This window comes from Cnephaeus nilssonii (genome assembly GCF_951640355.1).
Source record: "Cnephaeus nilssonii genome assembly, chromosome: 6".
NCBI lineage: Eukaryota > Metazoa > Chordata > Mammalia > Chiroptera > Vespertilionidae > Cnephaeus > Cnephaeus nilssonii.
This window is the reverse complement of record NC_137077.1, coordinates 41,628,820-41,643,218: the sequence shown is the minus strand read 5'-3', so window position 1 is coordinate 41,643,218 and position 14,399 is coordinate 41,628,820. Positions and strand designations below refer to the sequence as shown.

The 14,399-nt window shown below is 40.5% G+C and overlaps 1 protein-coding gene across 2 annotated transcripts in view; it reads left to right on the top strand.

The window, feature by feature from the left end:
- GXYLT1 (glucoside xylosyltransferase 1) overlaps nt 1-14,399 on the top strand; it is a 38,418-nt gene continuing 24,019 nt past the window's right edge. Inside the window, exons 1-2 of one of the 2 annotated variants that reach the window (XM_079774299.1) lie at nt 1-300; nt 9,173-9,265. In XM_079774299.1, coding sequence (XP_079630425.1) covers nt 80-300; nt 9,173-9,265 — 314 coding nt within the window. In that variant the 5' untranslated portion in view covers nt 1-79. The remainder of the gene's footprint in view (nt 301-9,172; nt 9,266-14,399) is intronic. The other variant, XM_079774300.1, reaches the window with a different exon arrangement.

Genomic DNA, 14,399 nt, shown 5'->3' with positions numbered 1-14,399 from the left:
GGTGCCGCTCCCTCCGCTCCAATTCGCGGGCGGGCGCGGCGGCGGCGGCGGCGGCGGGGAGGAGGCGAGGGCCGGCGAGATGCGGCGCTACCTGCGCATCGCGGTGCTGTGCCTGGCCTGCGGCTTCTGCTCGCTCCTCTACGCCTTCAGCCAGCTCGCCCTGTCCCCGGAGGAGGGCGCGGGCGGCGGCGGCGGGAAGCCGCAGGCCCGAGTGGCTTCCTGGCTCGCGGGCGGAGGACGGGGCGCCGCGAGAGGGGCGGGCAGCGCGGCCACGGCAGCGCACCCCGGCGGGTCGCACAGGTACGGGTCCGTCCCGTGTGGCGGGAGCCGAGGCGGGTGGGGGGCGAGCGGGCGGGCGCTGGGCGCGGGGGTCGGCCTGGCCGGGTCTGCGCGCGGGTCCGTCCCGCGCCGCCCGCTCCTGGGCCGCCGTCTCCGACCCCCTTTCCCCCCTTTTCCCTCCGCCTCGGGGCGCCCGGCGCCGCTCCAGCCTAAGAGCGCCCACACTTCGGTGTTTGCCTTCCGACCCATTCCCTCTGCGCTCTTTAATGCAGAAGAAATTAATTTTCAACTTTTAATTGGCAGTTGGTTTTTTAAAAAAGCGTTCTTTGAAAACAAGAGGTGCCTCACAAAAGCCTTCTTGCTGTAGGACGAGTCGGAATTCCCTCTTGTTTCCATGGAGTTCAGGTTGAGATCTTACACAGGCTGTCGCCCTAGTTCAATTGTGTGTTTTTTTTTTTATCCCCTCCTGAATGGGGAGTCTAATTTTTGTGTGTTAACGTTTAAATTTGTCATTACTAATTGGTTAGTTAAATCTGGACCGAGCACTTAGGCTGATTGGATTTGTCCTTGGGAAACAGTCTGTTCTGAAACTTAGAGCAAGTTCAAAAAGATGAGCGACACTTACCGTGCCCACGTCTTTGTGAGGTGGGGTGGAGGTCCCCTTTAAAAAGGGGCGTTTAAGAAGCAGCAGCAGGATTGAGGTGGGTGCACACAAATCTCTGCCAGAGTTGGAGTCGACGTGCGGTTTAAGGGGAGAAAAGAATGCGGCGCGTTACGAATGCTGAACCCAACCCGAGCGGTCCCACCTCCTCGGGGACAGACTGGAGGGTGGTGGGCGCCTCTGGGACCGGCCGGCCGGAGCCCTCCCTGCGGGAGCGGCAGAGGCTGCCTTGATAGCGAAGGTATGGGATTGGAAGGAGGAGGGGGCGCCGCGAGACGTGGGCTGTTGAACCCTCTTTGGAGAGTTGATGACCATTCCCCCAATGAAAGGGACATTTGGGCAGAGGAGCATGGAAATGGCCAGGTTTTTGCCCTCTGGTTTGATGACAGTCAGGCGAGTGCCTAGGACACCAGCACTCGATTCCTAAAAGCAGAACTACTTCCAGAGCCCGGTTTGTAAACTCCAGTTATCTGTCTTGGGAGAGGCAGTGACTTCAAGACCAGGATGAGGTCATGAAAAATACGCGTGAAAAGCAGCGGTTTATAATACTGTGAAGCACTGTAAATGGTGGAAACGAAATTATTTTTGTATTAGCTAGAATCATGTAGAAGCAACATCTTAAGCCATTGAATGAAATAATACGATGGTATTAGCATTTCAGTTTGATAGAGTGACATTCATTTTCAGTGCTTTGTCTCACGTATACTTTATTTTGTGGCAGATTTTTATAAATTGTATTTGCTTTAACCAGCTAATTTTAACAGTGTCTTTATTGGCCGTTTAGAAAATAAGCACCTCCATTTTAATACATTTTTGTTTTGTAGAACCATCACTGAAATCTTAATTTTGATGTGTCAGAGTAGAGGCAACCAAAAAGCTGGACATGACAGGTCCGCTGAGCAGCAGAACTCATTTTAAATGGGGCAGACGTCTAAGTTAAAAATAAAGGTGTAACCAAAAAGAACTAAAGTCTTTGTAAAACTGATGAAAGACATTCCACCACACGTTCATGCATAAGAAGTTTGGGCAGAGGGACAACGTGGGGAAGCTGTGTTGTCATGTTTTTACCCTATGCTTTGATTAAGGCCAGGAGAATTCCTGAGACATCAGGACTCTTAATTTTAGATATTATCACTTAGAACATCTTTTTATATTTCTCATAGACTTCAGGCAACTTCTTTGACTACTGTAGGATATGGAGTAGGCATCCGTCACCTCCCTTCCTGTGTTTAAATCATTTGACCAAGGTTCATAGGGCATTGGTCATTGGATTGGACCAGGATTAAAAATTATATATCCTTTAATTGCTCTCCAAGTGCTCTTTCTATGAAGCTGCTGTGATAAGAACCCAGTCTGTAGTGTTTCATCAGTGGAGAATGGGGCTATGAGGCAAACAAAATCGTCCCTTTTTCTGTAGGACTCGATTATCATTGTCGTCTTACCTTTCTTGAGGCTCTCTTACTTCAAAGATGAAGACCATCATTTCTTTCTTTCATTTAATACATGGGATCTAGGTTGATACCCAGCAGGATCCATGGGTCAACTCTCTTACAGAAAATATTGGTTGCACGGAATTCCATGACAACAGCATACTTAGAAAGGTCTTTCCAAGTACTCAGAGTGAAAACAAAAATGATAGGAACAGTGTTTTAGTGAAATCTGTTATTGATTAGTGCATTCCATTGGAATCTATTATTTTGCTATTTAGAAAATGCAAAGGTCTTAGAGTTAGAGAAGCCTGTGTTCTCATTCTGGCTCTGTTTGCTGTGCAGCCTTGACCACCTCACCTCTCTGCTTCAGTTTTCTCACCTGTAATATGTAGATAACTAGAGGCCCAGTGCACGAAATGCATGCACGGGTAGGGTCCCTAGGCCTGGCCGGCGATCAGGGCCGATCTGTGGGGCAACCAGCGGGGTGATGGGGGGGGGGGCGCCCTGCTGGCACTCACCTTGACCAGCCTGGTGCTTCCCGCTCGCCAGTCCCATCCCTCACCACTGCCGCCAGTCGCCTCCCTCTGCAGGGTGACCAGTGGGGCGATGGGGGGGGGGGGGGAGGCGGGGGGCTTGCTGGCACCCTCCTTGGAGGCGATTGGGGGGCAGTGCCATCCGCTTGCCAGCTGGCCCTGCCCCCCGATGGCCCCGCCACCGCCTGTTCACCGGCCGGCCCCACCCCCTGCTGCCGCCAGTCGCCTTCTTCTGTGGGGCAACCAACGGGGCAGTTGGAGGGCTCCCGCTGGTACCTGCCTTGGCTGGCCTGGGGCCTGTGGGCTGGGTTGAGCATCTGCCCCCTGGTGGTCAGTGCACGTCATAGCGACCGGTCGTTCCGCTGTTTGGTTGATTTGCATATTAGGCTTTAATTGTATAGGATACTCACCTTACTTAATTTGTAATAATCAGGATTCTTAGTTGTCAGTGATTAAAATCCAATAAAACTCACTTAAGCAAAAATAGATATTTATAGGCTTATATGGGTGCTGGAAGGAACAACACTGAAGGAAAAACGCCCAGGCATCTTCAGGGACCTCAAGGACTGGGGGCTCTCATTCTCTTCCACTGCAGACAGGCCTGGTTCATGGCGTGCTCCTTGCAATGTTTCTTCTCTAACCTCAAATAGAAAATTCTAGGGAAAGGCACTCATTGCTCTTGCTTTCTTCACATGTCCACCGTGGACCAGTCAGCAATGCCTGGAACGGGACCTCTGATCGTCTGGCTCTGTGTTGCTTGCACATCCCTGTGGTGGAGAGAATCCCATGATTGGTGTTGGAGAGGAGTGGTGGGTGCCTCAAAGGCGGGGAAGTATGGTGGGTGGGCAGTGGTTCTTCCTCCTAGAGTAACGCTTAAGCTATTCAGTATGGGACAAACTGTGTAAGTTATTCAACCGAAAGCAGTTACTATAGCCAGGCCTCAGTACTTCTGTGAAGGAGTTATGTGCCATTTTGCGACTTAGCTATTCAAGGGTGATTAAACTCTCGCATTTCACTGATGAATCTTGACAGTGATTTTCAAGATCTCATCCTGTTGTGACTATATAGCATATTGGCCATAGGGAATCAACAAACACTAAGCATTTCAGTGATACCATTTCTGGACTGTCCATGCCCTTTGTGTGACTGATTTTCAGATCTGGATAGGCCCGTGGTCGGCAAACTGCGGCTCGCGAGCCACATGCGGCTCTTTGGCCCCTTGAGTGTGGCTCTTCCACAAAATACCACGGCCTGGGCGAGTCTATTTTGAAGAAGTGGCGTTAGAAAAAGTTTAAGTTTAAAAAAATTGGCTCTCAAAAGAAATTTCAATTGTTGTACTGTTGATATTTGGCTCTGTTGACTAATGAGTTTGCCGACCCCTGGTAGGCAATCGAGTTGTTATTTCTGCTGGTCCTGGGAACACTAGTAGGTTTCATGGAGAATTTAGAGTGGCAAGTATAAGGGTTTTGGAGACACATATTTCAGCTTTGTCATTTACGGGCTGTGTTAACCTTGAACACATTTCCTCATCAGTTAGAGGTAAAAGTTATTTTTTAAGAAGAGAGGAGTTGGGGAAGTGACCAATGAAGAAGGTTGAATTACTAAAGTCACCTTAATCTCTGCTTTAAAAAAGTTTTTTTTTTTTCAATTATAGTTGACATTCAATATTTTTTTAATACTGATTTCAGGTGTACAGCATAGTGGTTAGACACATAATTTACGAAGTGGTGCCTTGATAAGTCTGTTACCCTCCTGGCACCATACATACTTATTACAGTAATATTGACTATAATTCTCCACTTTGTTAATGTAGAGACAACTTGTATAAAAGAAATTCTCTGCACCTTGTAATTTTAGTGCACTGAAGATCATATTTCACATAGTTGTAAAGTGTTTAGCACAAACCTGGCTCATAATTAATTAATTAAAATATTGTTCTGTGCTTTTGCAGGGGAAAGTGATTAGGCTAATGAGAAATGTGTACTTTTGATTTAGAAATCCTATTTTAAAACATTAAGATTATTATCAGCCATACCTGTTGAAAGTACTTTCCCCCCATGTTAAATTATTTTTTTTTTCAGTTTGTATACCATGTGGAGCTTAAAACTCTTATGTATTCAGATAGACAGTTTTTCTTCTTTATTTTTACTTTTGTCATTTCTAACAAGAGGGTCCCCCCATCCCAAACTTTTTTACATTTAAATCTTTAATCCAGCATTTTTTTGGGTGGGGGGTACAATGTGATGCTAACTTATTTTAGAAATGGTTATCTAATATTAGAGGCCCAGTGCACGGATTCGTGCACCGGTGGGGTCCTTTGGCCTGGCCTATGCCCTCTCGCAATCTGGGACCCCTCGGGGGATGTCGGACTGCCAGTTTCAGCCCAGTCCCCGCAGCTGGTCAGTGTACATCATAGCTACCGGTCGAATGGTCGAACGGTCGCTTAGGCTTTTATATATATAGATTAATATTGTTTAGTGCCATTTATATGTAAGTAATCCTTTTCCCACATCCTGTGTATTCATGAAATTAGAGATTTAAGGAAAAAGAAGCTAAAAGTGAATTGAAGTTGTCTGGAGACAAGTTTTAGTTGAAGATGAGTGACCCAGGCTCTGATCTTTAAAGAATGGTGCTGTGTCAGTCTCATGGGCCTGGGCTCCTTTACCACGGCTGATGCGTGCCTTGCAGTTGCACTGTTGGCTTGTGGCACCTCATTGAAGCTTCCACATTCTCATGCTGGATATGCCTGGACTTATCCCTGACTCTGTAAGTTGTGCATGGTTTTCACTGAAGCCTCATAGACATTTTGATAAGAAAAATAGCTTTTTTCAGTTTAATTAAAAAGTATAAAAGACTTTCCATGATCAGATTTAAGTTTTTAAAGAAAACTTTAAATTTGAGAACTGATGTTGTGGTGAGCATTGTGTTAAATGCTCACTTTACAGCATGAAATGTCTCAATTTTTGTAACATTTTTCAAGTACTGAAATTTTGGGGAATTTTATTTTTGGCCAGCTTTATTTTTTTAAACTTTTGATGTGTTGGTCCACAGGAAGTGGCTGAGATACCCCATGTTCACTCACTTTCCCTCAGTAGTAAAACCTTATACCACTATATGTACATGAAATCTTATATACTACTATATCTGGAATATATATGTATCAATATAATATAATATAACCCCCAAATTTGACATTGAATAACCCATACTTCTAACCAGTTTTACATGCACTCATTTGTATGTGCAATTTTGTGTAATTTTATTACAGATGTTAATTCATGTAACCACAACACAATCAGGATGCAGAACTGTTTTATCACCACAGAGATCTTTTGTGCTACCCCTGATCAGTTTGCTATGGACAAGCCATCTAGAGCTAGAAACTTTAAGCCATAAGAAAGTTGAGGATGAGCCACAGAAAAACTTTATTTCAATTTGACCCACAGTGAAAATACTGCATTTATGGACTTGTCTGATTTTTTTATATCACTGTTTACTGAAGACATACCCACTTAGCTTAGCTTATAGTTTTGCTCCATTAAAAGTATTTAATAGAATTACTACCTTTCGAATGTTGTATATCTAGTATCCATTTCTAATAGCTTTAAGGAATAAAAGAAAAAGCAATTAATAACCAGAACTTGGATAACTACTTTTACTTTTCCAGTATTTTTAAGCTTTATTATTTTTTTCTGGCCTGAAACTACAAGTGCTATCTGTCTCCAGATTAGTTGTTTTTCTTAATTTATTGCTTATAGTAACAGTTACTGTATGTAATGAGTTTCTACTCTGTATCTTAATTTTTAAAATCATTTTTTCATAAGAGAATGTAAATTTGGGAGGTAAGACACTTTATGCCACCTTTTGCTAGCAGCACCTCAGTGTTTTATGATTAAAAAAAAAGCACGTGTACTCACTAGTACTTATGTTTTACATTCCCATTAAAGAAAGGCAGAAAAACATCCTTTTATAAACTGTGTTTTCTGAGATTAAGTTATAGTCAAGAAACTTACCTAAAACTTAGCTTTTTTACATGTAGCTTCATCTGCATTAATCACTTGACAGTGATTACATGATCTGGCAATTCCACTTTTAAGTGTAGACTCAAGAGAATTGCAAACATATGCTCACAGAAAAACTGCATGGATAGTCATAACAGCAGCATTATGTATAATAGTAAAAAATTGGGAAACAACCCAAATGTCTATCACCTGATGAATAAACAAAATGTGTATATCCATCCATAAAATGGAAGATAGTTTGGCTATAAAAAGTAATGAAGTGTATGATAAATGCTACACTGGGTGAACCTTGAAAATATTACGCTAGTGAATGAAATCAGACTCAAAAGGTCACATATTATATGATTCCATTTTTGTGAAATGCCAGTAACAGGCAAAATCTATGGAGACAGAAAATAGATTTGTGGTTGCCTAGGGCCGAGGGATTGAGGATTGTAAGTTGAAGCAAAAAAATGGTATTATTATGTAATTTTAAGCAATAACTTTTATAGAAAAATTTAATTAGGGAGTAATTTTCTTTGAGAGTTTATTATCCATTTTCTACTGTTGTAAGGTTTGACATGGAGAGATGGAATAACCAGATTAGTTATTTCCTTCTTGGAACAAAGGTGCACTTTAGGATTGATTATCAATAAATTTGTTGAAAGAAAGCGGTGATGATGTCTGAATCTGAAGGATGGAGATATCTGTTTGAACAGGTTTGTTGTGAGGCTTAAAGGGATGTGAAAACATTTGCATCTGAAAAGAACTCTCTTATCACCACTGCTGAGCCTGTGTCTAGTGTGAAATGCAAGTCTTAAAAAAACTCATAACCATGCCTGGGGGGGACAAACATGTTTCCTGATCAACTTGTATGTTTTACTGGTCTGCACACAGTTGCTTTTTTTCTGATTTATCAACCACCTAAATTAAGGTATGTAACATGTTATGTTTGAAAAGGGTGTCCCTTTAAAGGAAAATCAGATTGCAATGTATCTTTTTCCCATTGATTTTAAAATTTAGACTTTATAGTTTTATGCAGTAGTGTACAGAATTACTTAGGCAGCATTTTAAAAACCACCAGTGCCTGACCCTGCTCTTGGAGATTGATTTAATAGGTCTGGTGTGAGGCATTGGCACTTGTGAGAGGTATGATCAGAGATCTTTTCGAATCTGAAATTACATAAACCTTTCCTTGTAGAACAGTAACTTATAATTGAATCCGGGGAGAGAAAACAAAGCTTCAGGGTGATTGGATATGAGGTGACCTGGTTTAGTACCTCACTCTGAGTTCAGACTTGGTTAATTTAATACCCAGGCCTCCACTGTAGTGATTTCAAACTAGACTGTTCTGAAAAGGAATAACGATGAAAAACATGCTTTTTGTAACGTGAAGCATTGTTTTGTTTTTTGCTCCAACCTGCAGTTGAAGGAGAAAGAACACATTCGAGCCTCCATTTGAGCGTGTATAATATAGCAAAAACTGACATAATGTAGATAATGAAACTGAGCCATGATTTCATATTTTTTCAGTTTGAAACACCATACAAGAAGCTTTGATTGAGGATTAATTTGAAAACATTTAAAGTTCCACTTGCCTTTTCATCAGCATTGTGGCATTTTAATTTTGCTTCAGGATAAGCAAATATTTTGTTTGGCTAAAATGGATTTTATTCTAAGGGGAGTATGTGCAGTCCATGAAGGAAATTTTAATTTTATTTTCTTAATTAATCCTCATCGGAGGATATTCTTTCCACTGATTATTTTAGAGAGAGGTGGGGGAGGGGGAGAAAAACATAGATGTGAGAGAGACACAATGCTTCATTGCCTCCCACACCCCTGCAACCAAGGTACATAACTTGGGGAATAGAACCCGAGACCCTTTGGTCCATGGGCTGATGCTCCAACCACTGAGCCAAACCAGCCAAGGCGGAAGGAAAATTTTGATGTACACTTGTATTTTCTGTGTTGTCTAAGGGGGGGATTTTAATATATTAGGAGAGTTCCTGACTAGGAAACTGGTTTCCAATCTGTTGTATATTCCACCCTAAGGTTTTAAAGTTCTATTTAAAATAATGGTACCCTAAGTAATGGAGAAATCAATTTTCAAAAATCCTCAAATTACTGTAGCAATATTGAATTTGTAAAATTGGATTTGCGGTTTTATTGCTGTAAAATAGAACAGTAAGTTATGTTTTGGGGTAAATTCCTTGTTAGTTTTAAACTGAAATACTCACTTAGGACTCTATTTCTGTCTTACTCTGTTAGGTGTAAAGATTTCTCTCTGTGTTACTGGAATCCCTATTGGATGCTGCCCTCTGATGTTTGTGGAATGAACTGCTTTTGGGAAGCGGCTTTTAGGTAGGCACTTAATATTTAATTGGCAGATCAGTCAGTGTAGGTAAGATTAGATAGTAGATGCATTTTTTAATAATAAATAGGATGTAAAAATGTTTCCCCCCTGTAATATATCATCATACAAGTAAATGATTTATTTTCTGTTTTTTCCCCTACTTTGTAGTTATTGCTGTGAAAAGGAATGAAGTACATAATGCATATAAAATGCTCTAATCTTTTTAGATGCTATGATAAACCATTGTTCTTAGTAAAATTTATGATCTAATTTTAGGTAATGAGTGATAAAGTGATAAATAGGTGGTTTAAGATAGACTTCCACTGATATTTACAGAGATACATACATATACGTGACATTTATTTAATTTAAAGTTAGTATTGTAAACAAACATTTTGTAAGTGGATGGGGACACCTTGGCAAGGATTATTTTGGTTATTAGCAGAAATTGATATTGGGGAGTGGGAGGATAAAGATCAGGGTTTAATGAAGGAGCAAATGACATGGCATTGTTTATTGATCTCTTAAATTCCTGAATAGTTTGGCCTTGTTCACTTCTCTGGATAAGGAAGGCACTGGATTGGCTGACCTCTCGGGTCCCTTTCCTGCCCTAACTTTCAGTGAAAGCAGCAAGTATTGAATGAGACATCAGCCTGTCTTCCTGAGATAGTGACAGGCGAGAGAGCGGCGGTAGCCTGAAATGCTCTTCCCTGAGGTAAAATTTGAGAGTCACCTACTTTTACTGTGTCTTGTGAGTCATTTACATTTTACTCATTCAGTTTGCCAGGCACAGTGCTGCGTGCTGAGAACCAGACTGTGAGTCTAGTTAATGTGGCTTCATCCTTCTGCAGCTTACATTCTGACTGGAGCTAGTAAACCTGAGATTGCAGAGGGTGATGTATTATAGCTATGATGATGGGAGAAACAGGTGAGTCGTCCATCAGGTGGGATCATCTTAAGGCATCAGGGAAGGCTTTCTGGAGGGAGCTACTGCAAGATGAATAGGCTCAAGGACAGGAGGTGAAGTAGTCTAGGTGGGAAGAACTAATACACATTTTAATATGTAATAGTATATATTTTACAATTCTTATATTCCCAATACATTATGTGTTTCAGGAACTAGTGGGAGGGAATCATTGAAATCAGATATTTTAATTATATCTCATTGCTATGGAAAGATTAAAATTCTAATATGGATGGTCAAATCAGATTATTCAAACTTTTAAAAATGATCTTATCCTTTTGAAAGTTAATCTTACCCTCAGCTTGATCATAATTTTGGAGAATTGGGGCTTCATATTTTTTATTTTTATAAAAGTCTGCTAATGAATAGAGCCTTGACAAGCGTCACCTTGCTGTTTTCAGCCTTGTGTCATAAATTTCCTCACTCTAGAAGCTTGGTAAGTTTGAAAACTTCTGTATTCTCTGATCTATATAACCCAGACTCTCTTGTAAGTTATAATCATAAGGCATGAGGAATAATCCTCCTCCTCAACTGCAAGAGTAGCCCAGGGAAGTGGACCTGGTCTGAATCCCGGAGCCTCTGTTTATTATTCCTTTTGCTTTGGCGTCCCCAGTCCCTGGAAGTAATTACATGTGAATGAATATATAATGTAAACCCTTGAGCTTGTTACTCTCCTGAATTTAAAGTTTTAAAAGTTACACTTCCCTGTTATACTCTCTACTTGTAATATTCAATCCATAGTATATATCTGTAACCATTTTGTTTCTTAGAACTTAGGATCCCTCACACTTAACTCATTCTCTTCAAACACATAGCCAAGCCAAAATGCCATATAATAGCCACATCCTTCCCTCCCTCCATTTCAGTATTTGTTCTAAATAATACCCCCCTTTTCCCTGACTCCACTAGGTTGCCTTGTCTGCCCCACCTCCTTACTTCAAAGAGGTAAAGCTTCTTGAAATTCCCTTTTACTGTACCCTTAGGTCTCATATTTTGCCTGGCACCAGTGGGCACCTAGCTGGCACCATTTTCTTCTTCCCAGGCCTGCCCCTGCTTTGAATCTATACGAATCTATAATAATAAAAGGGTAATATGCTAATTAGACTGGACGTCTCCTGCACATCATTCCGGATGTCCTTCCTGACGAAGCTGGGGCCAGAGGGAAGCCAGCCCGGGTTTCGAGTGCCTGCCAGCGGCCTGAGGAGGGAAGCCCGGGTCCCGGGTGCCGGGTGCCGGAGGGAAGCCAGTGCTGGCAGCGGGGGGATGGAAGGCCTGCTCTTGCATGAATTTTCGTGCATCGAGCCTCTAGTTCTTTATATAATAAAGAGATCAAAGTTTATCTGGGAGGATTATTTTCTCCCAATTTATTATATTGATCAATTTATTATACAATGAACATAGAGTAACATAAAAACGAAAATTGTCTCTTATTTATTCTCTTTCTCGTTACCAGCAAACTTCTTAAGAGTGTCTACTGGCTTACTTCTGTAAACCAACCAGCCCTTCACACCTCAGTCCACTATGAGCGGCGCCTGCCTCTCATTGAAGTTACCCCTGCCTCTCTACTGTTCTTCTGGGCCTCATCTCACTTTTCTTGTCCGTTTTGACACTGGTGACCACTTCCTCTTTCTTTCTTTCAACTCTACCAGTCTCTGGCTCTGGAGACTAGTGTCCTCAGCTCTTTGATCTGGACTCCTTTCTCTATTCCTGACTCCTAAACATCGAAGTTCCTTAGAACTCTGCTCTTTCCTCTCCCCACTGAGGATAATCTGTTCAACTGGTGTCTCTAGTCCAGATCTCATTTCTGAGCTCCACGGCTGTATTTCCAGCTGCATGTTGGTTATTGTACCTTGCCAATTCAGATACCTCAGACACTCTTGTTCAGACCTGAACGCGTGGTCTAGCTCCTCCCACTTTCCCTCATCTGTATAAAAAGATTGTATCTTGGTGTACCACTGACTTTCATCTGTCAGTCCACAGTGACTCTTCTACTGGTCTCCTTTCACAGTTGCTGCTGATGGCCTCCTCCTTCCTGTTGCCTTATCTACCATGCTCATCACTTCTTATCCAGCTATTGAATCTTGGTTTACAACTGACTTTCACATGTCAGTCCACAGTGACACTTCTACCCTTTTCCTTTCACAGTTGCTCCTGATGGCCTCTTCCTTCCTGTTGCCTTATCTATCATGCTCATCGCTTCTTATCCGCTAGAGTGATCTCCCTTCCCTGCCCACTGCTCCTGCCTTCTCTGTGTCTTCTGTATTACTTTACCTATTTCATCGGTTGTGGTTCTGAATCTACTTGTAGACTGTTGACTTTACAGATAGATAGTACATCATATTCATCATGTAAATTATGTTTTAGCAATTAATACTTATATTTAATGTAGAATTTTTATTTTTTTAAAGAATAGTTTACTGATTTTTTTTTTTTTTTTTTTTTTTTTACTGGTGCTTGGCAACCAGTAAATAACTAATGATTTTCCCCAGCATTTCCAGACTAGCCTACATGTTTGTGTAGTAAGCTTCTTGGGCAATCTCAATTTTTTTTCTATTTTAAGCAGTTACCATTATTTCTGATTAAATCTTTTAAAATTCTGTCTTTTCACCAAAGGTTGTAAATTTGTGGCTTTCCTACTTATCCCCAATGTCTGGCGTATGAAAGGAGTTCACATATTCATTACAAAGAATGAAGCTTTATATTATGTTCTAAAAATTATATAGATGTAAGCCTGCACCAGGATTGTGTGAATGTACTGGTGTCACCATAACCTTAAACATTACTGGGAGTTATAATTTTACCAAATACTAGGGTAAAATAATGGCTTGTTACTGATTTATATTTTGTTGATTATTTGTTGAATATATTTCCATATTTAGCTTTTTAATTTTTTCTGTATTGATATTTTACCTATTGAGTTTTTATTGCTTATTTTATGAACTCATAGAATTATGTGTTCTGCTTTTGCCATGGATTACAAATACCTTCCTAATTTGTTGCATTTTTAATTTTTAGTTATCTTTTTATTATGCAATCTCTTAATTTTAGTATTATAAATATTGTTTTAATATAATTTTTCTAAGAGTTGAGTTTTTAAAATACTTAATCTTTTTATTTATGGTGGGAATCAATTTTCAGTTCATGGAATCTATGGTTATAGGTGAATTTAATGTTATCTGTCTTCTCTTGAGTGGTCACATGTTCATTTTAAGAATTATATTTTTACAGGTAATTTTATTTTTCATGTTTTTACTTTTTTTATAGGTTGTTTAAAGTTAGGTTTTAGTAATTAATAGTTATATTTAATATAGAATTTAAAAATTTTTTAAAAGAATACTTTATTGATTTCATTTTTTTAAAGAGAGAGGAAGGGAGAGGGAGAAAGAGAGGAACATCAATGTGGAAGCATAACATTGATTGGCTGCCTCCTGCATGCCCCCAACCAGGGATCGAGCCCACAATCTGAGCATGTGCCCTCAACCAGGGATCGAGCCAGCAATCTTTTGCAGCACGGGATAATGCCTAACCAACTGAGCTACATCGGCCAGGGCTTTTAATGTAGAATTTTTAGATTTCCTTTTTTATGCTTGTATAATGTCCTGAAGAGTTTTTTTAAGTATTGTATTTTGTTTCAAAAGTGATTTATATACAACTCTTTAAAGGAGCTTTGTCTAGTTTGATAATTTGGCACTTTTTTTAAAAAAAATATATTTTATTGATTTTTTTACAGAGAGGAAGGGAGAGGAATAGAGAGTTAGAAACATCGATGAGAGAGAAACATCAATCAGCTGCCTCCTGCACACCCCCTACTGGGCATGTGCCCGCAACCAAGGTACATGCCCTTGACTGGAACTGAACCCAGGACCCTTCAGTCCGCAGACTGACACTCTATCCACTGAGCCAAACCGGTCAGGGCACAACTTTTTTTTTTATAGTAAGAGGAAAAACATTTTTTAAGCTATATATTAAGGAAATTATCATTAGTGTTTCTGAAGATAGTTTTCCATTTTGTTAACTGCAGGTTTTTAATGGTTCATGACAGTAATTTTTTCATTTGAGTAATTGTTTAGATTCACTTTATATATTTAATCATAGTGCTAATTCCTAGTCTAAATATTATATATTATTTTTCTTTATGGCGAGAACATAGTTTAATAAAAGCCCAGAAGAACACACTG